Genomic DNA, 24,646 nt, shown 5'->3' with positions numbered 1-24,646 from the left:
GTTGATAAGGAAAGGTCGGATGCTGCTAAATAACTGCTTATTTTAGTAATGTATTGCAAACATCAATTAGTTTGTATTGATTTTTAACTGGCTTTTTAGCAAAGTGGTTTTAATATTTTTCATTCAAAATTGATGATATGTAATGAGATATTTTTTTAGCAATGGTTTTAAGTAACTGTGCTAAATAAAATAAACTTGAAACCTCTCCATGATCTTGTCTTAATCCAGTGATTACTCTAGCCACTGCATTCTGAGCTCTCTGAAATATTTAAATACCTTTCTTGGGTAGGCTGCAAAAGAGGCTATATCAATATTGGAAGTGTGAATTTCTGAATACACTGACTACTGAGGCTTAGTGTTCTATAGTCAAGAGTTTCTGGAGGAACCTAAGCTCACATGGCAGAAAAAAGCAGCCACTGGCTATTGTCCCTATTTGAGGCAATAGTGTAGCCTGAACGATAATAACCTCTACATTTTTCAGTTTGTCATCCCAGTAAATTGCATCCCGCAAAGTTCTGGATGGTTTGAATATTTAGTTCTGTGATTGTCTCTCGAAAGATTGCCTCAATTTTGGAATCATTAAGCTGCCAAAACCTGGCAATTACCCAAGACTGAATGTTATGCTGATTTATATTACCCCTTTACCAGTAGATGGATAGCTTTAGAACCTACTATAAACTTAATTACTATCGCCATATAATTGTGTGGACAGTTGTTACCCTTAAAGAAGTCAGAGAGAGAAAGGAGGAGGTGGTAACAATGGAGGGGGAAAGAGTGAGCTCCATATAATCAACACCCGCAGTCTCTGATTTTGGATCTTGTGATAGATTTATGCTTTTAATTGATTTCTTTCCAGGAACAATTTGCCCATGTAAATGTATAGCAGATGTAGAAAGATTAACTTTTTTTGGTGGTACGTCCTAGAGTCTGGAACATTCTCAAGTCAATGTAAGGAAGTTGAAGAACCCTCAAAATTGCATCTCTTGAAAAACTCATAGGGGCTCTTTCCACCCTTTAATCCCAGATAAAGTTGATGTTGTCTTCTGCGTGCCCTCTTTAGTCATTTGTTGAATGTAGTATCCTCCGAAACCTGTAACCATTGTAGAAATGTAAGACCTCTGCTTCCAATCTAAGGAATTCCTTTTCATTTCTCCTATATAAGTGATTAGCTGACAACATAGCTACACTGAACCTAATCTTTCACTTTCAATATTACTCTTTTCTTAAGCAAACTCTCATAATGAATTTTGATTCACCTAGTGGAAGTGATAAGACACTTATTTGGCCCACTATGACAATGTGGGCCTTTTAGTTCAAGCTTAACACCTTCACAGCCACCATTTTTCAGCTGGTGGTCTAGGGGAAGATCAAGAAATGAAAAGTGAGACCAAGGGGAGCAAGGCTGTGCCAAGGGTGCAAAATGGAATGCCAGAGGCTGCAAGTACTAGCCGTGGCACTCTGAAACGTTTGTGCATGGCTCATATTTTTGGGATACCAACCCCGAAACAGATCATTAAATCCTCTGCAAACGAGCTGCACTGTCCTTTTAGTTTCTATGTAATAAATGCATTGAAGTAAACCAATCTAAGTGACACTTCCCCCATTTTTTAAGCTATTGTATGAGTACGAGATGGTAAGTACAGAGGCACATGGTAGAGAAGTGGTACAATTTTTTTGCTCCTTTAGATTGCAGCGGGGTCACAGGATTAACATGCTTAAAAAAGTGTCATCACAGAAGAATTTGTTTGAGCTTTGATACTTTGAACCAGGTTGACTTGGCAATCTAATCTCCTCTCAATTTTGCAGGCTTAAAGCTGCCAACCAGCAGTGCTGATACCAGGTTTGATAATGATGATGGAAGCCATGGTGAAGACCAAGACATAGACGACAAATGCTGCCCATGCCAGAAGACTGAAGGTCAACTTATCGAGACACCGGAGGGATCCTTCCAGAAGAAGTTTGAAAACTTCCTGCGAAACGCCATTTTTATCCCAAGGTAATAATAATTTTGCTGTAGCGTCTTCATATGTAAAGAAACAATTAGCTATATTTATTGTTAAAGAGCCCAGGTCAGAACAGCAGCATTCTTAAAGTCAGAAAACCACTACTACAGGATTACTGTGTGTACCAGTGTGAATTTCAGACTGTGCGATGATTCACAAAGAATCCATGGAGAACTCCACTCTGCTAAATGTATTCATGATAAATTTCCAGCAGGTGGAAAATTCAGCAGATGCAGAGATGTGGAATTAAATGATGATTTTTTTTCCGGATGGGAAAATATTTCTCATTGGAAGAAACACTTCCTGAAACTAAATTAATTAAGGTGACAGTTTCCTCTATTTCCATTATTGGAATCAAACTCGTGAATCTCATGTGTAATTTTACTTGCAATTCCAGCGTGTGACTTTACTAGCATATTAGTCATGTATATTGAACAACTTACACATTTCTGCATGTACACTGTAATAGTTAATGTAGTGTGGGAGGTAAGAGACAAGACTGTGTACTGAGGTGACGAATTTATAGTAAACTGAAGGTGGCGCCTAAAGTATAAATTTAAGTTATAACTGGTGTTGTGTAAATTACAAATTTTAATTGTAACTATAACTTTAGAATGTCTAATGTTTGTATAGTTTAAGTTGGATATGTATAAAAAAATAAATCATTTTTTCCTAACTAAAACTTATCCTTGACTTTCAAATCGTACAGTCTAGTGTTATCGAGTGGAGTAATGTGGAGTGTCATACACTCCAGTAGAGTGTCATACAATTCAGTAGAGTACCATAGCATGTAGTGTACAATGGAGAACAGAGGAGTGCTACAGAGTGGAGTGTTGTGTGGTAGAGTTAGGGCATAGAGCGTTGTTGAGTGAAGTACAGTGTCGTGGATTGGCATGTAGTGGAGTGGTGTGTGCTAGACTTTTGGAGCGTGTCATAGAGTAAAGTGCATTATACTGACATAGAGTGAATTAGAGTGTTGTAGAGTGGCGTATAGTACAGTGTTGAGTTTAGTGGCGTAGAGTGTAGTGCTGTGCAGTGGTGTGGCATAGATTGGATTACAGTGCAGTTGAGGAATATGGAGTGACATACAATGAAGTGGAGTGAAGTGGAGTGGGGTAGAGTGGAATGGCATAGAGTCAAATAACAGAGTTAAGTGTCATAGTGAACAGTGGACTTGTGTATAGTAAATGAGAGTACAGTAGAATAGCGTGGAGTGGCGTACAATTGTGTGGGATACATTATAGTGGCATACAGTAGAGTGGAGTGTAAGAAATTGGAATAGTGGAGTAGGTTGTGGAGTGGCATAGAGTGGAATAGTGCAGATTGTAGTGGCCTACAGTGGAGTGGCCTAGAGTTGAATGGCGTACAGTGGAATAGAGTGGAGTGGCAAGAGTGTAGATGTGTACAGTGGACTTGAGTGGCGTAGACTCGAGTGGCATAGAATCGAGTGTCGTAGACTGGATTGGCATAGACTAGAGTGGCCCGAAGTGGCATAGAGTGGAGTGACGTACAGTGGAATAATATATAGTGGAGTAGTATAGAGTAGAATAGCATACATTGGAGTGTTGAAGAGTGGGGTGGAGAAGAATGGAATGTGGTAGAGTGTAATTGTGTACAGCGGAGCAACGTAGAGTTCAGTGGGATAGAGTGGAGCGACGTACACAGGAGTGACATACATTATACTAGCATACAATAGCATAGAGTGGAGTGTCGTAAAGTGGAATAGCGTATAGTTGAGTGGCGTACAGTGGAGTGGAGTGGCATACAGAGGAGTGTCAGATTGAAATGGTGTATATTGTATTAGCTTAAAGCGGAGTGGCATTGATTAGAGTGGTGTACAGTGGAATAGCTGGAGTGGCAAGAGTGGGGCTGAGCACAGTGGAATAGCGCAGAGTGAAGTGGCATAGACTAGAGTGGAGTAGTTTAGGGTAGATCTGAGTGGTGCATAGTGGAATAGCATATAAAGGAATAGCGTATAGTAGAGTGACATACAGTGGAGTGACATAAAGGGATAGCCAAGAGTGGAGTGTCGTACAATGAATTAGTGTATAGTGAATTGTCATACAGGGTAGTGGGGTATAGTGTAGTAGTGTAGACAGGAGTGCCATCTCTGCTAAAAGATCCTTCCGTGTGTCCCCCCTTTCCTTTCTAAGGTCCATTCTATTAATCAGGGGGTCCCCCAGGAGTCGGCACTGAGCCCTTCTCTTTTTAATCTTTATGTTCAGCCATTGGCTGCGGTCGCTAAGCAATGGGACCTTACTATGGTCTCCTATGCTGACGACACGCAGCTTGTTATCACCCTGGCTGAAGGATCTTCTCCGACTGCTTCCAGATTCAGAGAAGGGATGACTGCGGTGGCAGAATGGATGGCTGCCAATTGCCTGCAACTAAATGCTAGCAAAACTGAGATTCTGTTGGTTGGAAACAATATTCGTCTCTGGAGTGAGGATTGGTGGCCCACTGCCTTGGGTGTTATCCCTAAGCCCAAGAAAGTGGTTAAAAACCTTGGGGTCCTGATGGATTCATCCCTTGCTTTTCAAGACCAAAAAAGGCAAATTGCTGCCACCTGCTTTGGCCTTCTGCGGGGCCTTCGCCCCGTTCTGAAGTTCTTTGACCCTCCTATACGACAACTGATTGTTCAGGCGACTATTTTATCTTGCTTGGACTATGCAAGCTCCCTCCTCTTGGGCGCGAATAAGGCGGAAATACTCAGGATGCAGCGTGTGCAAAATGCTGCTGCCAGAGCCCTGGTGGGACTTCCACACTTCTGCTCTGCCACCAGTACTATCCATAGGTTGCACTGGCTTCCTATGTAAAAGCGGATTCAGATTAAGACTCTGTTTCTTTCTTTTAAGATCCTGAAATCTGCTAGTCATGATCTTCTGCGCAATTTGCTCACCTTGTATGTCCCCTCCCGCCAGCTTCGCTCGGCCGGGCAGCATCTGGTGGTCGTGCCAAGAGTTAGGCTCTCCTGTGCCGGTGGACGCTCCTTCGGCCACCTTGCCCCTAGGCTATGGAATTCTTTGCCTGAGCAAATTCGTGGCATTGAGTGCCTGTCTGCTTTTAGGAAAGCCATTAAAACGTTTCTTTTTCCTTTAGTGTAGCTTCTGACAGAATTTACTGCCACTTTTTAGTCTGTTATGTTGTCAGTGCCTTCACACGGCCAGCGCCGGGACGCCCCTTTGCTGGGGCAGCTGCGCGCTATACAAAACCCATTAACTTAACATAACATACAGTGAAGAGGTATACACTGGACTAGTGTACAGTGAAGTGGCATATATTGGACTGGTGTAGAGTTCAGTGAGGTACAGTGTACTGGCGTACAGTGGAATAGCACAGTGTGCAGTGGCGTTCACTTGAGTGTCCTACAGTAGAGTGGAATATAGCAGAATAGCATACACTGGTGTGGTGTAGAATGGAGTGGCATAGAGTCGAATAGTATAGTGGCCTACACTGGAGTAATGTGGAGTGCAGTGGCATGGAGTGGAGTAAGGTTAAGTGTAGTGACATACAGTGGAATAGGGTAGACTGGAGTAGCTTAGCGTGGAGTGGCATACAGTAGAGTAGACTGTTGTAGAGTGGAGCGGGGTAGAGTGTAAGGGTAAAGTGTAGTGGCTTACATTGTAATAGCATACTGTGGGGTGTCGTAGAATGGAATGGCGTACAGTGGCATAGCATAGAGTGGAGCGGGGTAGAGAGGACTGGCATTGGGGAAATTGGCATTTACTGGAGCAGTGTAGAGTAGAATAAGGTTCAGTTTACGGGCATCCAGTGTAGTGGCATATAGTGGAGTGGTGTCGAGTGGAGTTTTGTACAGTAGAGCAGCATACAGGGGGTTGTCATAGAGTGGATTGACGTACACTGGAATAGCATACAGTGTAGTGATGTACACTGAAGTGTGTCGTACAGTTGAGTAGCACAGAGCAGAATAGTGTAGAGTGAAATGTCACAGAGTGGAGTTGTGTACAGTGGAACAGTGTAGAGAAGAGGCTTGTACGTTGGAGTGGTGCAGAATGGAGTGGCGTAGAGTATTATAGCATACAATGGAGTGGCATAGAATAGAATGGCTAAGAGTGGATTGGTGTTCAATGGATTGCCTCAGAGTGGTCTGGCATAGAGTGTACTACCGTAGAGTGTATCGGCGTAGAGTGGAGTGTTGGTATAGAAACAGACGTAGCATGAAAGTGTGTGAATGGATGTAGATGTAATATGTCAAGAATATGCATATGAGTTATAAATGGTAAGTGTGCGATAATAGTGTAAGTAGTGTTAACGTTATAAGTTTTTAAAACCTAGTTATATCTTGTACTGTGGTATTGCGTGGTATACCGTGGAACATGCGGATCAGAAGTCACTGAGTGATTGGCTAAAGGCTGTGATAACCAAGGTAAAAGGCAGTCATGGAGTTTTTATCACAGCTTGGCTGTGTTCTGCATTTCACTGCGTTCTTGGTTAGCTTTTATAAAGGCAGTCATTAGCCAGTCACATTTTATTTCTAAATGGCAGGGCCTGAATGATGAGGTTTCCTGGGCCGAAATCAGCCAGGGAAGAGGAGGTACCACTGCCCCCCCCATTTCCATTAAAAAAATGAAATAAAAGGCCGGCCCTTGTGGGATGGGGTCCCCGGTCAACCTGCTTAGGCAGAGGGCCACAAGGCCCCCCATTCGATAATGGACGGGCCCTTGGGGATGGGGTCCCCAGACCCATAATAGGCTGGGGGATGAGGTCCGTGTGGCCTCCCTCCCCTATTTTAAAAATAGAAAATAATGTTCAGAAGGGAGTAGAAAGGGTCATAATAAAGGTCAGAAAGGAGCAGAAATAGGCAGAATATAGGTCAGAAATTAGCAGGAAGAGGCTAGATAAAGGTGAGAAAGAAGCAGAAAGAGGCAAAAAAGAGGTCAGAAATGAGCAGAAATAGGCAAAATAGAGGTCAGCAATGATCAGAAAGAGGCAGGATAAAGGTAAGCAATGTGCAGAAAGAGTCAAGATAAAGGTGGGAAACAAGCGGACAGAGGCAAAATAAATGTCAGAAATAAGCAGAAAGAGGCAGGAGAAGTGAGAAACGCGCAGAAAGAGGCAAAACAGAGGTCAGAAACTAGTAGAAAGAGGCAAAATATTGGCCATCAATGAGCAGAAAGAGGCAAAATAGAGGTCATAACCCAAGTGGCAAAATAAAGGTCAGATATTAGCAGAATAAAGGCACAAAACAAGTAGAGAATGAGTAGAACCCACCAAGGCACTCCTGTACCCACTCACCTCTGACACTCTCACAACCACTCACAGATTCAGATACTCATCTACCCACTCAGATGAACTGAGACACATACACTCACTCACAGATCCAGTCAGACACTCATACACCCAATTACTAATACTCTCTCTCACTAACTCACAGACCTACTCAGAGACTAATTCACCAACTCACAGACTCACTCAGAGACTCATGCACCCACTCAAAGACCCACTCAGATGCTCATGTGCTCACTCACAGACCCACTTAAACACTCACACAGCCACTCACAGACCCACTCAAAGACTCGCTCAGACACTCCTGCACTCACTCACACACCTAGTGAGACACTTAAGCAGGTAAACCCAGTCCCACTCAGAGGCACAAACCTATTAAGACACTCACACACTCAGTCATACACCAGCTGAAACATTGTTGCACTCACTCACACACTAATTTTCAAAGATCACAGATTTCAGTTACGAAATAGAATTTAAAACACCTTAAAAATTTACTGAAAAACCAAAGGTTACAGGGCTGTCATAGTTAGGAAATAGAATAACAAAATCTTAGACATTCTCTGAAAAAAACAAAGGTTACAGAGGCGTTATAGTTAGGCTCACGTTTCACTCATACAAAACCAGTGAAATTCAGCAGTTCTAGTTACCTGAGCTAATTATAACTAACGAACCCCGCAATGCACTGCTTTTGACCTCACATATTACATCACTCATAACATGACATCACTGATGATTAGTAGACATGACTACAGCCCAAACTGCTGAACGGAATTACACCAAATTTGGAAAAAAAGGTAGCTGTTGGTCCAGAAAGTGACCTTTTTGTAAACTAGTGTAAATCCTTTCTGTAGTTTTGAAAATATTAAGGGACATCCAAATTTGTATATATAGGGACACGGATCCTCCAAGGATCTGACAGTACCTGTGCTCAAATTCTGCCAACACTGCAACCAGGAAGTGTTGGCAGCCATCTTGGGATTCAACTTCAGCTGAGTCCCCAAAACAATTTTTAAAAAAAGAGAAGGGACCGGGTAGGAATACCCTGACCGCCCTGGGCCTCTTTGGTCCTGCAAGGGCCACACCTGGAGCAAAAAGCATTTATTTTTTGGTGGGAGTCCTGCTGGATCCGTAGCTCCTGCTGAAGAAAAAAAAAGCACGGGCTCCGTGGGTGGGCCATATCCTGGGGGCATGCTGCCTAAAACAAATTAAAAGAGGGGTGCATGGCATCCCCTACATGGGGCTTATGTTGTTTAACTGGGGGCCACAAGCACCCCCCTGGTCCCTGGGGACTGCCACCTCCCGGGGACTAATGGTACATACATTGGGGGCACGTAAGCCTTTTGCCCCTGGCACCACCATCTCCCCAGGGCTATTTTCTTTGTAATGGGGGCCTCACAGACCCCCCTGGAACAACCACCTCCCTGGAACCAAATTCTAATTTAAAAATGGGAGGTAGGACATGCGACCCTCCTTCCTCGCTGGTCTTGGTCTCAGGAACTATGACCTCTCCGGGGCAGACCCTACTAAATCCAAGTAGGGGGAGCATGCCCCTTTCCTGGAGCCATGATGACCCTGAGGACCCCCCACCTTCCCCAGGGCTGGCTCCTGCTTTGTCCCTGGGTGCCCACACGTGGGCTATATCTGTTTTTTCTGTGGCTTGACTGGAGCTTTGACAGCTCCTGTCAAGTCACAGCAAACACTCCACTTCCCGCAAGCGAGAGTGGGGAAATGCTCTCAATTGCTGAGCTGAGCATTGGTCTGTTTCCCTGCCAATTGACAAGCAAGCAGGAACACAGGTGAAAAGATTGCTTTCACACACAGGGGTATGCATGTTTAGCAGCTCCCTGTGTTTGAAATCAATGCTTGCTCTTGCAGGAAGCAGGGAGCTGGAAGGGACGGCAGGGGCCTTGAGGGTCCCCCCCATAGTCCCATAGCACACGGTTGCCCTAGGGCAGAGGTCTTCAAACTTTTTGATGCCGAGACCCCCTGCCAAAGAATGTTAAGGGTAAGGACTCCCTCCTGACAAAAATTTCTAGAACTTGGTCGTCCTCATCATTGCCAGCTATTGACAACCATAAACGCCCCCAATTCCCACAGCAAATAATTTTCACATTGGGAAAATAAATGAAACTGTGTTTAGCAAACCAAAGGTCAGTAAGAGAGCTTGGGGACGTGGTCAAAGGTCTGGCTAAAACAAAGAGCATTATTTATGAGGCATTGGTGCAAGGCAGCGCTGCAAGTCTTCGTGCTGCGCTGCCCTATGCCAATGTGAAAGGGCAGGAATGCACCTTAGCTATAAAATATGGTGCATTCCTGGCTTTCCCCCTGCATTGGCACACAAATTGCTGCCTAATGCCAACATAGGCAGGATTGTTTTTGTGCAGGAAGGGGCACCTTCCTGCAAAAAAAGAATCCTGAGAGGGGATTTCCCCTTTCTGTGTGTGCTGCAGAATGCATCACACATAGAAAGAGGAGCACACATAGAAAGAGGAAAAACAAGGAGAAATGAAAACATTTCTCTTTGTTACGCCTGCTGTGGGGAGATGTAAGGTATTGGTGCTGCCCCAGGTTTACATGGTTTTACAAATCTGGGGTAGCTTCAAAATCTATGGGTGTTGTGTGAGAATACCCACTGCAATGCTTATGGAACGCCTACTTGACATAGTGTAAGGCAGCGCAGTGTCTTGTGCTGCTTTGTCTTACTCCATATCTATGAGGCCATGTAAAGCCACGCAGGGTGACTTTGCGTCTCCTCATAGATATGATTGAGACGTTGTGCCACCAAAGCTTAAAAAAAAGTGATGCTCCAGCAGCGCAAGCCTCTCCTAAAGTTTTATAGGTATTTCACCATCAAGTAGCTACACATAAAATAATGGGTAGCTTAAATGAAAAATAAATGTACTCCATGGAAAATGCACTGTGGTACATTATGAAACCTCAATTATTTAAATGCACTGCAGAGGTCTGTGTGTAACCAGATAGACAAAGAATTACATTTGGTTGGAGCAGTGGAGAATAGTGACCTGTGTATTCTAGTGCTATGAGGTCACAGCCTGTGACAGAATGCTCAGTGAATATGGAAGCTGCTATTTTATACTTGCATTACACACATTATAATGTAGACTGCTACAAACTGTGCAAATACTTTTACAATAAAATTGAGCTTCCAAAATGTAGATTTGAGTAATATAAGACCAAAAGTAATGTTTTTTTTTTGGCATACCTCTCCCTTCAACCCCTCCTCAGGGGGACTAAAAACACTGTGTTAATGCAGTTATGCTTAAACGCATGCAGTTCACAGCCCAGTTGTAAACTCTTTGCACAACCATGCAAAAAAACATATCTTTGACATCACAATGCTTGGAGTGATTCAAGCAATTAAAGTAAGAACCACTCTCAAGCACCCTTTACATTTGCAGATTAACTCCTAGCCCACATTTTTCTGTCATTCAGGCAAGCAGGCGCCCTGGCATGAACACTTACATGAAGGATTGTTTTACACGGCCTCTTCTTTTTCCAGCACATGAGTCCATTAACTTCAGCTAAAGCATTTTAACGATCGGAATGAAGGGTCCTGGCCTTTGTCCAAAAGGAAAAGCACATTCTGCGTTCCAGGCAGAAGTTAGGGCTGGAAATGTACGGCTCCCTTCCCAGGACCCCATGGTCCCCCTGGGGTTCGCGCCCCACAGATTGAAGACTGCTGCCCTAGGGGCACCCGGGGCAAATGGTGAGGCTCCGGGGGATGGGGGCCCGAGGGTTCGAATGGGCCGTTAGTGGGGGTGGGGGGGGGGGGGCTCCTGGCCCATCTCCCCCATTTGATAATGGCCAGGCCCCAGGAGATATGATCCCCAAGACTCAAATTGGCCAGGGGAGGATAGACTGTGTGGCGCCCTCCACTATTTAAAAATAAAAATGTAAAGTCGGGCCCTGGGTGGTGGAGTCCCTGGGGCGGAAATCTGCACAAGGGGCTGCACTGCCCCCTCCCATATGAAAAAAACCCATAAAAGGTCAGGCCCCCTCCCTCACTTGTGCCTGAGTTGAAGCTCGACTTCTGTAAAGTACTAATCTTCCTAACTTCATGTGCTTGGCCAAGGCAAAGGAAGTGTACTTTCTTTGCATTTCCACCATGAAAAAGTATCTGTAATCCGTGATTAAGTTGTGTACATCCTTGCTTTTCTCAAGTGTAATATCTCATGTGGTGTCTGTGATGAGGGGATTCTTTCTTGCCATCTTCTGTTGAGGTTAGGGATCGTGTTATAAACATATAAAAACGAAAAGTATGTAAACTGGCCTAAAAACCCGGCCCAGTTGGCCCAGCCCCATATACATTAGCCATATGTAGCTTCTTCCCTCCTTTTTCCACAAAGATGGACAGCTTACTAAAAGGCCCCCGGGTGCATTTCCCAACGATTTTGGAGACTGGGTTTCGATACCTAGGAATACAATTGCCTCTGCTCCAAACACAGAATCACTTGCTTCTGTAAAGTACAACTCGTCCAAGTGTGTTTTCTCTGCAGTTCCACCTGGTTAAGTTATCTGATGAAGACACGCGAGGAGCAATCAATTTGGCAAAGTTAGTGTAGGAGACGCACTATATATTTACCCAATGAGGTAGCACTTACTAATTAGCCAGTGGAAAGTACTCCACTTGGGTACAGCAGTTGCACAAAACGGGGGCCTCTTCTTAGATAAATATGCAGGGCAGGATTGATTCTGGCACAATGCTCATTTCACAGAAATTAAACCTCAACAGGAATCACTTACAGATATAAACAAAGCAGGTGCCAGAGTTGAAGTTCCACTTTGTAAAGTACTAATCATCCTAACTTTGTGTACATGGCCAAGGCAAAGCAAGTTTGTTTTCTTTGCATTTCCACTGTGAAAAGCGATCTGTAATCAGTGATGGAGGTGATTGCATCCTTGCTTCTTTCAAGCACAATATCTCACGTGGTGACTATAATGAGGAGGTTCATTCTTTTCATCTGCTACTGAGAGCAGAGTCTGTGGTTCTCCCTTTTAAATGCCCTAAGTAAAGCCCACATTCCATTGCACTACTCACACACACACCCACTCACACACCCACTCACATGCACTCACACACCCACTCACATGCCCACTCACAGACCATAATGTCAGTCACAGACCCATACAGACATTCACAGAACCATTCACAGACCCTCACAGGTGCTCACACACCCACTCACAGACCTACAAACTCACACACTCATAGACCTACTCACAGGCCCACTCATTCACACACTCAAATGCCCACACAGGCACTCATTACACCCACTCTGAAAGGTTACAGGTTACAGTTAGGAAATACAATTTAAAACCTTAAAAATTCACTGAAAAAAACAGAGGTTTCAGGGACATTACAGTTAGTCTCAACTTTCACTCATACAAAACCAGAGAAATTCAGTTTTTATAGTTACCTGAGGTAACTGTAACTTATGACCCGCAATGCACTGCTTATGACCTCTCATATTACATCACTCATGACACTGTCAGTGACATTACTGATGACATAACTGCTAATAACCTCCACAGAACCCCTCACACGCCCACGCACACACTCATGGAGTGTCTCATACACCCACTCCCACACAACCATTCACACATGCATGCAAGTACTCATATAACCAATCACTCATTCATAGAGCCACTCACACATCCACTTACTCATACAGCCACTCACATAACTGCTAACTCACCCATACAGCCACCAATGTACCCACCCTCTCACTCCCCAATACAGCAACTCATATATTTGGGCATACAGACACTTACCTACCCACTCATACAGCGACTCACATACTGAACGATTAACCCATACAGCTACTCACACACCTACTTGCTCACCCATACAGCATCTCAACACAGCCAATCACTAACCTATAAAACCATTTACACACCTACCAACCACTTACATACCTATGCATACACCCATACAACCACTCACCTACCCACTCACTCATATAGCTACTCACACAGATGCTTGCTCACCAATACAGCCACTTACACACCAACTAAGTTAACCAAAAACCCACTCAAACATCTACTCACTCACCCATACAGCCACTTGCACACCTAGTCACTCGCTCATACAGCCATTGAGATACAGTCAATCGCATGCCCTCTCACCCACACACCACTGACTCACCCACTCACATATACAGCCACTCACCCACACAGCTAATCACACACCTACTTATACACCCATTGAGTCAATGACACATGAACTTACACACCCATACAGATACTCACACACAGACGTATACAGTCAAACAGTTGCTCACATCATATACGCCTAGAAGGTACTTACAGTCACTGGATGATGTCATCCGTGATGCCATTTGAGATGTCACCAGTAATGCCACTGACCATGTCATGATTAATGTAATATATGAGGTCATACGCAGTGCATTACAGGGCATAAGTTATAGTTGGCTCAGGTAACTAGAACTGCTGAATTACTCTTGTTTTGTGCGTGTGAAATTTGAGCCTAAATAGAGCATCACTGCAACCTTTGCTTTTTTCGATATATGTATATATATTTTTATAGTTAGGATTCCCAAGCATAAGATTTCCTGTTGTGATTGCTAAAGGGGGAAACAAAACATTTTTTTCTACCAATACATTTTCCATAGACTTTTGTTTCTCACGTAGCACCAAAATGCTGAACGGATACATAATATTTGGCAGGATTAGACATTATGGTGTACAAATGATACCTTATCCCAACCATCTACAGTCTCCATGGGGGTTCAGCAAGGATCTGCCCTTTCTCCCATATTCTTTAATATTTTCCTGTTACCACTAGTGAATGCTCTATCATCCATGAACATTCTTTTCCATATGTATGCAGATGACACGCAACTCTATCTGAAAATCAACTCCTCTAAAGACTTCATCTCACTCAATTCTTCCTTGACGATTACCCAAAACTGGCCAACCAAAAACCACCTCCTGCTGAACACCGCCAAAACAGAGTTCCTTCTTATTGTCTATCATAAGCACACCCCCAAGATTGATTTCTGGTTGAAAGATCTCTCTACATTCAACTGTTCCCGCTTATTATCGAGCCAACTATATCTCTTGGAATCTACCTAGACTCGCACTTGAATATGACAATAAATATTACCATGATGTGCAAGGGTGCGGACCACCAAATGCGGATTCTTAGAAACCTAGAACCATTCCTCTGCCAAGATGACTTCAAGCAGGTGGTACAAGCACTTGTCCTACCGAGGCTAGACTATGGGAGCGCAACGCTCAGTGGCCTCTTCAAATATACTTTGGCCCCACTCAAGGCTTCGTTGAATGCCACAGCCAAACTGATCACTAATTCAAAAAGAAATTAACACATATCCCCAGCCTTAAGATCTCTAAAGTGGTTACCCTACGAAGCAAGAATACAACTAAAGATTGCTTGTTTGACGCACAAAGGCCTCCACTTCAAAACCCCTGGCTACCTAGCTCAAAAACTAGAAATATCAGGAGGGGCAGATCATCAAGAAGCGCAAACTCTCTACTACTGAAACCTCGGACCATTCGTAAAAAGAGAATGAGACTCAGAGCCTTCTCTGGCTCGGCACCGAAGATCTGAAACTCTCTCCCACCGGATATACACAGAATCCCCTACACGGCTGCTTTCAAACTTGAAGTAAAATCAATCCTAATGAACAAGTTCCTGCCTTCGTTGGCCATGGTTCGCCTCTTTGCTAAATGCCCTTTGATCTCACTTTCTTTATTTTAATTTTTTAATTTAGCCTAACAACTGTAATGTCCATGATTTTCTGCCTTACCTCATTAAGTAATGTTTTTTCGCTTCCTTGTACAATCTTTGTAGCTCATTATGCTACCCTCTCTTACCACCTCTTCATTGTCCCCTTGACTTTGTTCTTCCCTTCCATTATTGTGAAGCGCTCCGATACCCCTCGGGGTCTTGTTCGCGCTATACAAAACATTTGAAATAAATAAATAAAGGATCCTTTTAAGTACTATGGGTAAGTATCTTTTTAGGCTATAGCGCATTTTAACTTAGTGATATCTGTTGTTGTGGTAGTTTCATCAAATTTTGTGAAAATGCAGTTGTATATAGCAATATGAAGCATTGTGTGATTGGCTAATAACTTCCTTTACAAAAGTTAAAGGAAGGCATATTGTTTCTAGGCACTTGGATATGGGTAAGTATTAGGTTTGATATTTTCTGCTACCTATCTCCGTTTAATTAAACTGGCCTTAAGTAGCAAAAAATATTTCTAAGTGTATATGACTGCAAAAATATAAACGGAGTACAGCAGTACTGCCTTGGAAGAACTGAAGTACTTAAAATACAATTTCAAAAATGTTCAAAAAATTAACACAGTCCTGCATGAATCATGATATGTTACAAATATAGTGTACTATATTGTATTTTCTATTTTTGAAATGTGTACATTTTCACAAAAAGTCCATAGAGTACCTTGGCAATACCTACCAATTGTTGCACTACATAAAAAAAAAAATAAGCCGTTCTTCTTAAACTGCTCTGAAAAGTTAAACAAACATATAAATAAATGTCTCTACCTATTACCACGTTAGTGAAGTGAAGTGGTAAAAGGTAGGGAACAACAATATAACCTAGTTCTTACTTATATCTATGACCCTAACCCAGAATGCAGCGAAACACTGAATAAAGGCAAACTGTGCTGAAAAGGACAGGTAAACGTTAGGTAAACACAGCCATTAGCCTATCACATACTGCCGTCTCATCCACATGTACAGCGGTAAACTGTGAACTTACTACAGTATACTGCGGCACAAAATATAGCTAAGTATATTAAAACTCATAACTTTAACAATACTTACACTATTCACACATGCTTCCAAAAACCATATACACCTGATAACATATAATCTTTGTCACATTGCATCTTCATCCATTCACTCCCTTTCATACTATGTCTGCTGTAACTTTGGGACACTGACCTGTTTGCCGCCACCGCTAGCGAGAGCCCTGCAGCAACTTTGTCCTGCATTGCAGCCACCGCCGAACTAGACTACCCTTTAGAACTCACGGCGCGCATGCTGCCACCGCGTCTACTAAGCACCAGGAGGCTCTTATAAGGAACACCGGGCTCCGGTGGAGCGGGAGCCCTGCGGTAACTTTGGGACACTGACCTATTTGCGGCCACCGCTATTGAGAGCCCTGCCGCAACATTGCCCTGCATTGCCGCCACCGCCGGACTACACTACCCAGCAGCACTCGCGGCGCGCACACCACCACCGCGTCTACTAAGCGCCAGGAGGCGCTTATAAGGAACACCGGGCTCCGGAGGAGCGGGAGCCCTGCTGTAACTTTGGGACAGTGACCTGTTTGCCGTCACTGCTAGCGAGAGCCCTGCTGCAACTTTGCCCTGCATTTCCACCAACGCCAGACTACACTGCCTGGCAGCACTCGCGGTGCGCACGCCGCCACCGCGTCTACTAAGCGCCAGGAGGCGCTTATAAGGAACACCGGGCTCCCGCGTTGGGGGACGCTCGCGGGTGGTGCCTGGGCAAAGCCTGGGCCAAGGGCGGGCCCGTTTGAGCCAGTTGGAGACCGGGAAGGCCGGTGTGGGCCCCCCTTCCAACATCTTCAGCATCACATGGTTAGCCATATGGTTTAATTGTTTTTGCAAATTTTTGTCGAGGGGTGCGATATTTGGTGCTAAATCATAGTGCTATACCTAGTCTGTGATGTCTACAAGCGAAGGGAAGGGGAATAAAGCTGCGATGGGTGGGAGTGTTACCGAGACACTTGACCAGTTTATAACAAGAGCAACGTCCGTGTTAGCGCATGAGATTGCACTAACTGAGTGCCTACTCTCATTGGACCCGGCATTTACCAAATGATCATCCTTGAGGGGATTGATGTCGGCACATTCCCCTGAGCAGCATATACTCATAGAAACTGATCTTGGGGATTTGGGACAAAGTGGTAGCCAAATACCTCAGGAACCAGTGAATACATTCATGGCTCGGGAGCCTTGATCTTTGGTTCCACCCACGGACATATCCCCGACAGACGCTGTTGGCGGTACAGCTACTTGTGCATCCACCAGGCTCGCACCCAAAATTGTGCCTCAACCAGCGGACCATGCATTGGGACTGGCCTCCAAGAGAAAGTGAGGAGGGGGCGTGCAGAGGGGAAAAATCCAAACATACCCAATAAGATTGGCGACTTGGCGACTACAGTCTCTACAAGTACTGAAGTGCCCCGGGAAATTACTCCTAGAATAAATACTTTGTCTATGGTTTCTATTGACTACTCCTTGCCACCGCTTGAAGAGGGATTTTGGTCAGAAGTAGGAGCCCTCATAACGTCATCTATGCAGCCTTTCTTTGAGAGGTTGTTGTCAACTGAGGACAGATTGACTGTAATTAATTTTGATTGTATTAAGAGTAGTTTGGGGAGGAGTGCCCAGGCTGATGAAGTGATGACAAATGTAATCCGGGATTCTGTAGCTTCTAATCCCCAATTTTGCACCCCAATTACATCTAATTCAGTGGATGCTTCATCTCATGGGAGCGATGTAGCCGGACCTACCACCTATAGCGTTGCAGTGGTCCAGCGTAGAATAGGCTGTTCCCAGGGGGAGAGAGCAGTACAACAATCCCTGGAAGGGGGGGTCTGGCCCAAAAATTGCTTGGAGGATCGAAGGAAAGATCTAATATTAGTGAACCTAAGCACAACCTGCCACACATTGATTTACCTCATGACTCTTCACCATATGTTATTGTACTGACCGGGGTGCTTGAACTAGACAAAGATAGCGCAGAATCTTATATTGAATTAAAAAATACATCTATTCATAGGATGAATAACAATAGATCCCTCCCACCGAACATGCAAAGTCAAATCTTGTTAACCGTAGAGTAAGTTGGGTGGGTCGCATAGTGAAAGACTTAGCGGGCGATTGTATAGTGATTAACTTTAGAGACAGACGGGTGGTCCAACATATATGCGAGTGGTCCCATCAAAGGACGAAAACTAGTATTCAGGCTTTTGATTTAAGTTACTTCTATCCTCCCCCAACCACCATGGAGAAATTTGGATATCCAGGCAAGGATTGGGAAGGGAGAGCCCAGGTAGGCAATGCCTGTAATAGAGGAGGGAATGACAGTACTTGTTTTGCATCTAGTATTCCCCTCAGTACCCCCAGATGCATCAAGAACCCATTTTGCGATTCCTTAATAGCGTAAAATACCGATTCGCTATTAAGGAATAGCAAAATGGAATGCATCAAGAAATCACTAAAAAAATAGCGATTTCTTAGAATTCCTTAATTGCGACTCGCAAATTGCGAATCGCAATTCAAGGAATATCTCCCCATTCATTCCTATGGGCCTAGAGGCCCATAGGAATGAATGGGAAGACAATCTCAATTTGCGAATCGCAATTAGCGGATCGCAATTAGCGGATCACAAATTGAGATTGCGATTTCAAGGGTGCAGGGGTGTCCAAAGGACACCCTGTTGCACCTCTGAAATTGATCTGTGCACATATGTTGCGCACACACATGCACTTTAGTGCATTTTTCAAAGTTTTTGCAAATTACCATGAAGTTGTACTTCATGATAATTTGCGTGCCCTATTAGCAAACTCGCTATTTTTAAAACTTTCATGCATTGCATTTAAGGAATCTCAATTTGAGGTTCCTTAAATGCAAATAATCGCAATTTAGCGATTTCTCAATTTGCGATTTTTGCATTTGGGATGATGCATATCAAATGCAAAAATACCGGTCGCAAAGGGGCACATTCTGAGAATCTGCCTCTTTGCGAGCTGATTTTTGTTTGATGCATCTAGCTGTTAGTGTGCTAGACCTGGTGGATTGACTGACTCCAATTGACCCTTGTCCACCTATCACGGCTAAACAGTTGTGTAATAGTACTTTGGGTGTGGGAGCTCCGGTAATAAATCAACAGGCTGCGTCAAGTAATGAGATGATGAACCAGGAGACTAGCAAAGCCACTAAAGTTACCGATCATGGGGAGATGAGGAAATCCTTAGACGCACCCGAGAATAACATTTTTACAACTAGGGAGGTGGTACTAAGCCCTCAAACATTAGGGACCGCTGATAATAATTATGAGGCCCTAGAAGCTATAAATAGGGGAGATCTGGAGGTGAACCCAGAGAGAGAGTTGGAAGTGAAACCATATGGCCCTAGGATCTTGTCATGGAATATTGCAGGCCTAATGGCTAGATTGGATCTCCCCGACTGGGGTGATTTCATAGACTTCCATGAGATCTGCTTATTTCAAGAAACTTGTGTATTGAGATCATTATATAGAGTAGGCTTTGTAGCGTATTGTGAAGTGGCAGTGAAGAGTCCAAGGGGTAGACCTTTGGGGGGGTTTGTGCACTTGGGTGGGTACCCATTTGAGTTGTACGGTGAAGAGAATAGAAACTCATTCACCTGATATATTATGTATTCTTCTCACCCATAAGAACCTTCCAAAGTTGGCCACCATTATCAATGTCTACTCTTGCCCAGTTAAGTACGAGCAGACAAATCAGACGCTAGACTGTTTGGCTGCTCTTCTTATTTCACTGTCTGGGAAAGCGTATATCTTAATTGGTGGGGATTTTAATTGTCATTTTGAACCCCTTTAACGGTTTGTCAACATCTATTATCAGTGATGAGAATTCAATATGGTCAATCCCTGCGTCCAACGCATACCCGATAAGGGGATGGACCCCACTAGTTCTGCAATTAACTTCCCTTACTCGTTGAGGGAATGTAATGGTCGGTCCCTGATGATAATCCTGGGCATCCCACCTTTGATAGAATTGGCCAGGCAACAATAATTGATTATATTTTAATAAATGTTGAAATCTGGCACAAGGGTGCAAAGTTTCCTGTCCTCATCCGTGAAGAAAGCAACCATAATCCGTTGGTCGTAACCCTAGATAGCTTCCTAGTAGAAGCAGGGCAAGGCCTGGATAATCTCCCACTAGACAATTTATTAGTGGTTGAAGGAGGCAGAAGAATTCGCTGGGGTTTAATAATCCAATCTCCAGAAGTAATGTCAGAAATGTATACTCTCATTATTCCTTTGTTAGAAAAGGCAAGTCTTGTCTCTGGAAATAGTGCCAATCCAGAACCTGGCAAAGACTTGGGTAAAATCCACCTGGACTTGGATGCAAGCCTGGTGGATTTTTTTTATAGCAGTAAGCCCAATAAGGGTAACCATCGCAGAGAAAAAAAAACCTGGTACAACAGGTCATGTAGGGATGCAAAGAGAGCCCTGTTGTTAAACCTTAATGGGGGGGGGGGGTATAGCATGCGAATAAGGGAAGCAAGGGTGTTTTAAAAAAGAATTCTCTTAGCAGCAAAATCTGAATGAGAAACGGAAAGATGGCAGGCTATCAAGAACGCCAGGGATCATAAAGACACAAGAGGCTTCTGGAACTTTGTCCATACTGGAAAGTTTGAGGGTAGGTCCACCATCGAGCCTAATATTGGTGAGGAAGCCTGGCGTCTTTATTTTAAAGATGTATATTCAAGCCCATATAATGGATCTATTGAGAGTGGGGTGTTGGTTTGTTGCCAAACCTTTGATTCCCCTGCGGAGATACTTCCTTGCACCGTGGCTGAGGTATTAGCTGCCCTAGCCAAGGTACTACCAAACAAAGCTCCTGGTTTAGATAGAATCCCCGGGGACCTGTACAGAAACGAGCAGGTTGTTTGGGCCCCATGCCTTCAGACATTATTTAATGCTATTCTTTATTGCATGTCAACCCCCCTACGTGGACAGGGGCAGAGATTATCCCAGTCTATAAAAAAGGGTCCCCCTTAGAACCAGCAAATTATAGGCCAAATAGCCTTATTGATGTATCACAAAAGATCTTTGCTAGAGTGTTACTGGGAAGACTCCAGGAATGGATGGAAGACCTTAATATCTTAACTCCCTTACAAGCAGGCTTCAGATGTAAAACATCTACTATAGATCAGTTGTTCAGGCTTCAATTGATCTATTGGAAGCATATTGTTCTGGAGGGTGGTAGTCTGTACCTTATATTCGTGGATCTTAAATCGGCGTTTAATATGCTACATCTTGACCAGTTGTAGGGTACTTTGTTGAATGTGGGAGTACCACCATACCTATGTCACCAGCTCAAACGCCTCCACGAGGGAACATTTGCCAGGGTAAGGTTTGCTTTGCCTGAGCGACCATGGTCCAAACTGGCTGTAGACATAGTGGGACCTTTTGAAGCTCTTTCTTCTAATGAGAGGTTTGTAGTAGTTCTGGTGGACTTCTAAATGGGTTTCAGCAGGATGTATGAGCTCTATTGTAACTAAGAGCATGGTTGACTTTCTTAAGGATGCATTTGTGTGTGAGGGTATACCTCAAACTTTGGTGAGTGATGATGGTTTTCAATTCACCTCGCAAGAGATGGAAGTTTTCCTTAAAGAGCTCTCTATTACCCATCATCGCACTGCTCTTTATGCTCCACAAGCCAAGGGTTTAGTTAAAAGCTTGACTAGGCGTGTAAGGGCATGTTTCCAAACTGCTTTTGAGTCAGGGTCATCTCTTAAAAATATTTTGTGTGAAAAACTATGGGCTCATAGGAACACACCCAATTGTGTCACGTTGTTCACCTTTCATGAAACTTAAGGGTAGGATAGCTGGTTCCAGACTTAATCCTTTGTAGTTATGTGTGAGAGATCATAATGCTACAACTACTGATCCCAGAATTCTGAATTATCAAGAAAAGTACAAACAAAGATATGATGCCAAAATGTGTGTGTGCAGTTGGATATGGAAGGTTGGTGATTTGGTGTATGATAAGAAAGCTAAATGGTCTCCCAAAGGTGAAACAAAAATTTTGGGCCAAATGCACCATCAAAGTTTTTTTTAAATGTGGTGGTTTTGGATTATGGCAATACTTGGGGCATGTCTCGACTTTCTTTATGTAACAAGGAGCCGGGCATCAAAATGGGTTCTCAGTTGAGACATTTATCTAGCAATCAACCTGCATGTCAGTCTGAGACCTCCTCTTCCGCTTGGCTCACATGCTGGGGCACCGACGGACAGAGCGGGGCCTCCTACTCCCGAGCGGTTGCCGGGTGAGGTGAGGCCTTCACCCACACAAGGCTGGGAAGAAGACAGTCTTCTCCCACTAGTGGACGCCTAAAACGTATGGATTGATAAGTATCAGTTTCTTACCCAACACATTGATTATGGTTACAGTTGCAGTAGCTTCCTTATATCTATGGTCCTGAAGAAAGCCGGGAGAACCTCCCATAGGCTGAAACATGTCGACCGTCCTGCACAGCGCCATAGGGTAGATTTTCTCACCAGGCGTTTTTAATTTTTTGACACCAAGGTTTATGTATGTACATTTTGCCAGAACTAAGGTAGTCAATTTTATTTCACTTTTATTTCACTATTATCACTTGAGCACTGCACATTAGTATGTCCACTTCATGGCATACACTATGGCTAGATCACTGACATTCATTTCCACTGCGGCACTACATGGCCATAAGTGTTATGATATGATCAATGACTCCCACATGACGCAAACTCCACCAAGAAGGGTGGTCTGATGGGATTATTTCTAGCTATAAGTTGCCATTTATTACCTTCGGCACAGATGCGCACTTGCATTCTATTGGTTTTCAGTCACTGGTACAGATACACACCATTGCTTGACCTGGTCTGCTTTGTTGTATGTTTCATAGTCTGAGATCTCTAGCCATGACAAAAGAGTGAGATGTTCTTCTTAGCTTAATGTTTATGTAATGCAATGTTAGTTTCTGTTTTTTCACTTTGCTGTAATGTGTCAATACATGATTTGTTCCTTTTCTCGTTGTAATTACTTGAGTTCTTTTATCTCGTTGTTTTCTTATTTTCACAATTCCATATCTTTATTATATTTTGCGTGCCATTTTTTTCCTTTCTCTCATATAATGTGTTGAAGGGGAGATGTGTTGTAACTTCTCCTTTAACTGATGATGCACATAAAGAATGTAAAGGCATCATCAGAACTCTCTAGGCAGATGTTCCAAGAATTTCCTGTTGAGAGGTCATGGTTGTTACTACCTCCACCGGTGGGTGCTAATAAATTGATGTTAAAGCCACCTTCTGGATGTTTTCCATACTTACAACACATTTCTTGCTCTAGGGCTTCTGCGGTGTGGTTTACGGAGGACCTTGTGCAGATCAATAAGTCAAGCAAGTGCCTTGAACGCAATTGGCGTAAGAGCTATTGCATTCTAGACAAAGATATCTACCTGCTTGCGCTAAAGGAATACCATGAGCAGATTAGGCTTGCTCTGACACAATTCTTTAAACAAGAGATAGATAAGGCTAAAAACGCTCCCCGTGAAATATTCAGAATAGTTACGTCTTTCATGTCCTTAAACGCAGTGTCAGTAGTTAGAGCACCAAAATATTAGTAGCTGCAATCAGATTGCTCATTTTATCTCTGATAAAAGTTCATTCCTCTATGCTTCTTTTCCAGAAACTGCTAAGAACTACAGCTTTTCTCCACCGAAAATGACTTCTAATCCTTCTCAAGTAGGATCCTTTAGGATTAAGAGCATCTCAGTGGAAAACTCCTGCTCTATAGCTGCCAAAATCAAATCTGGCTCTCCATTAGAGCCTGTGCCCCCGGCTATTCTGGAGCTTGAGTTTACTATCCTTTACCCTATATGATGTACTGTGATTAATCTGTATTTGCAGCCTGTCAACTTCCAGCTGAGTGGAAGCACGCTATTGTGATTCTTCTCCTTAAAAAACAATCACTGGGCCCCTATAAACCCAAGAATTTCAGTCCAATTTCCCTGCTTCATCTCATGGCAAATATGGCTGAAAAGTATGTTAACTTTAAACTAATGAAGTTCTTCTTCGTGAGACACAATCAGGATTTAGGCCACAGTATAGTAAGGAATCCGCCCTGCTTCTAGCTTCTGAGACGCTATAAAGAGTGGTGAATGAAGGGAAAACTGGTGCACTTGTTATGCTTGATCTACATGCACAGGGCCGGACTGAGAACAGAAACCGGCCCTGGCAAACTGCTCAGCTGGCCCCCCCTGGGGTCAGGGGGGGTGCAGGTGAGCAGTTTGCGGCGGTCGGTTTCGGACGATTTTGTTACCGGGGGCCGACATTGCCGACCCCCGGTATCAAAAACGGCCCCCAGAGGCCAAAAACCGGCCCCCACCCTAGCGGCCGACCGGGGAAACGCCCGGTGCCCGCTATGGCCAGTCCGGCCCTGTACATGCAGAGTTCGACACAGTCTCGCATGCAGCACTGCTGGAATGGTTGTGGGCACAGGGCAGAGGGGGAAGAGCTTTTGTTTGGCTTGCAAATATACTTCACAAGCTCTCTTTTCAGGTGCTCTACAAGCCATA

The 24,646-nt window shown here is 43.8% G+C and overlaps 1 protein-coding gene across 1 annotated transcript in view; it reads left to right on the top strand.

The window, feature by feature from the left end:
- INSRR (insulin receptor related receptor) overlaps nucleotides 1-24,646 on the top strand; it is a 736,218-nt gene that overhangs the window by 510,269 nt on the left and 201,303 nt on the right. The window contains exon 10 of the mRNA XM_086945015.1: nucleotides 1,807-1,996. Within this exon, the coding sequence (XP_086801141.1) occupies nucleotides 1,807-1,996 (190 nt within the window). The remainder of the gene's footprint in view (nucleotides 1-1,806; nucleotides 1,997-24,646) is intronic.

Source organism: Lissotriton vulgaris, chromosome 12 (genome assembly GCF_964263255.1).
Source record: "Lissotriton vulgaris chromosome 12, aLisVul1.2, whole genome shotgun sequence".
Lineage (NCBI taxonomy): Eukaryota > Metazoa > Chordata > Amphibia > Caudata > Salamandridae > Lissotriton > Lissotriton vulgaris.
This window is presented reverse-complemented; position numbering and strand designations above follow the sequence as displayed.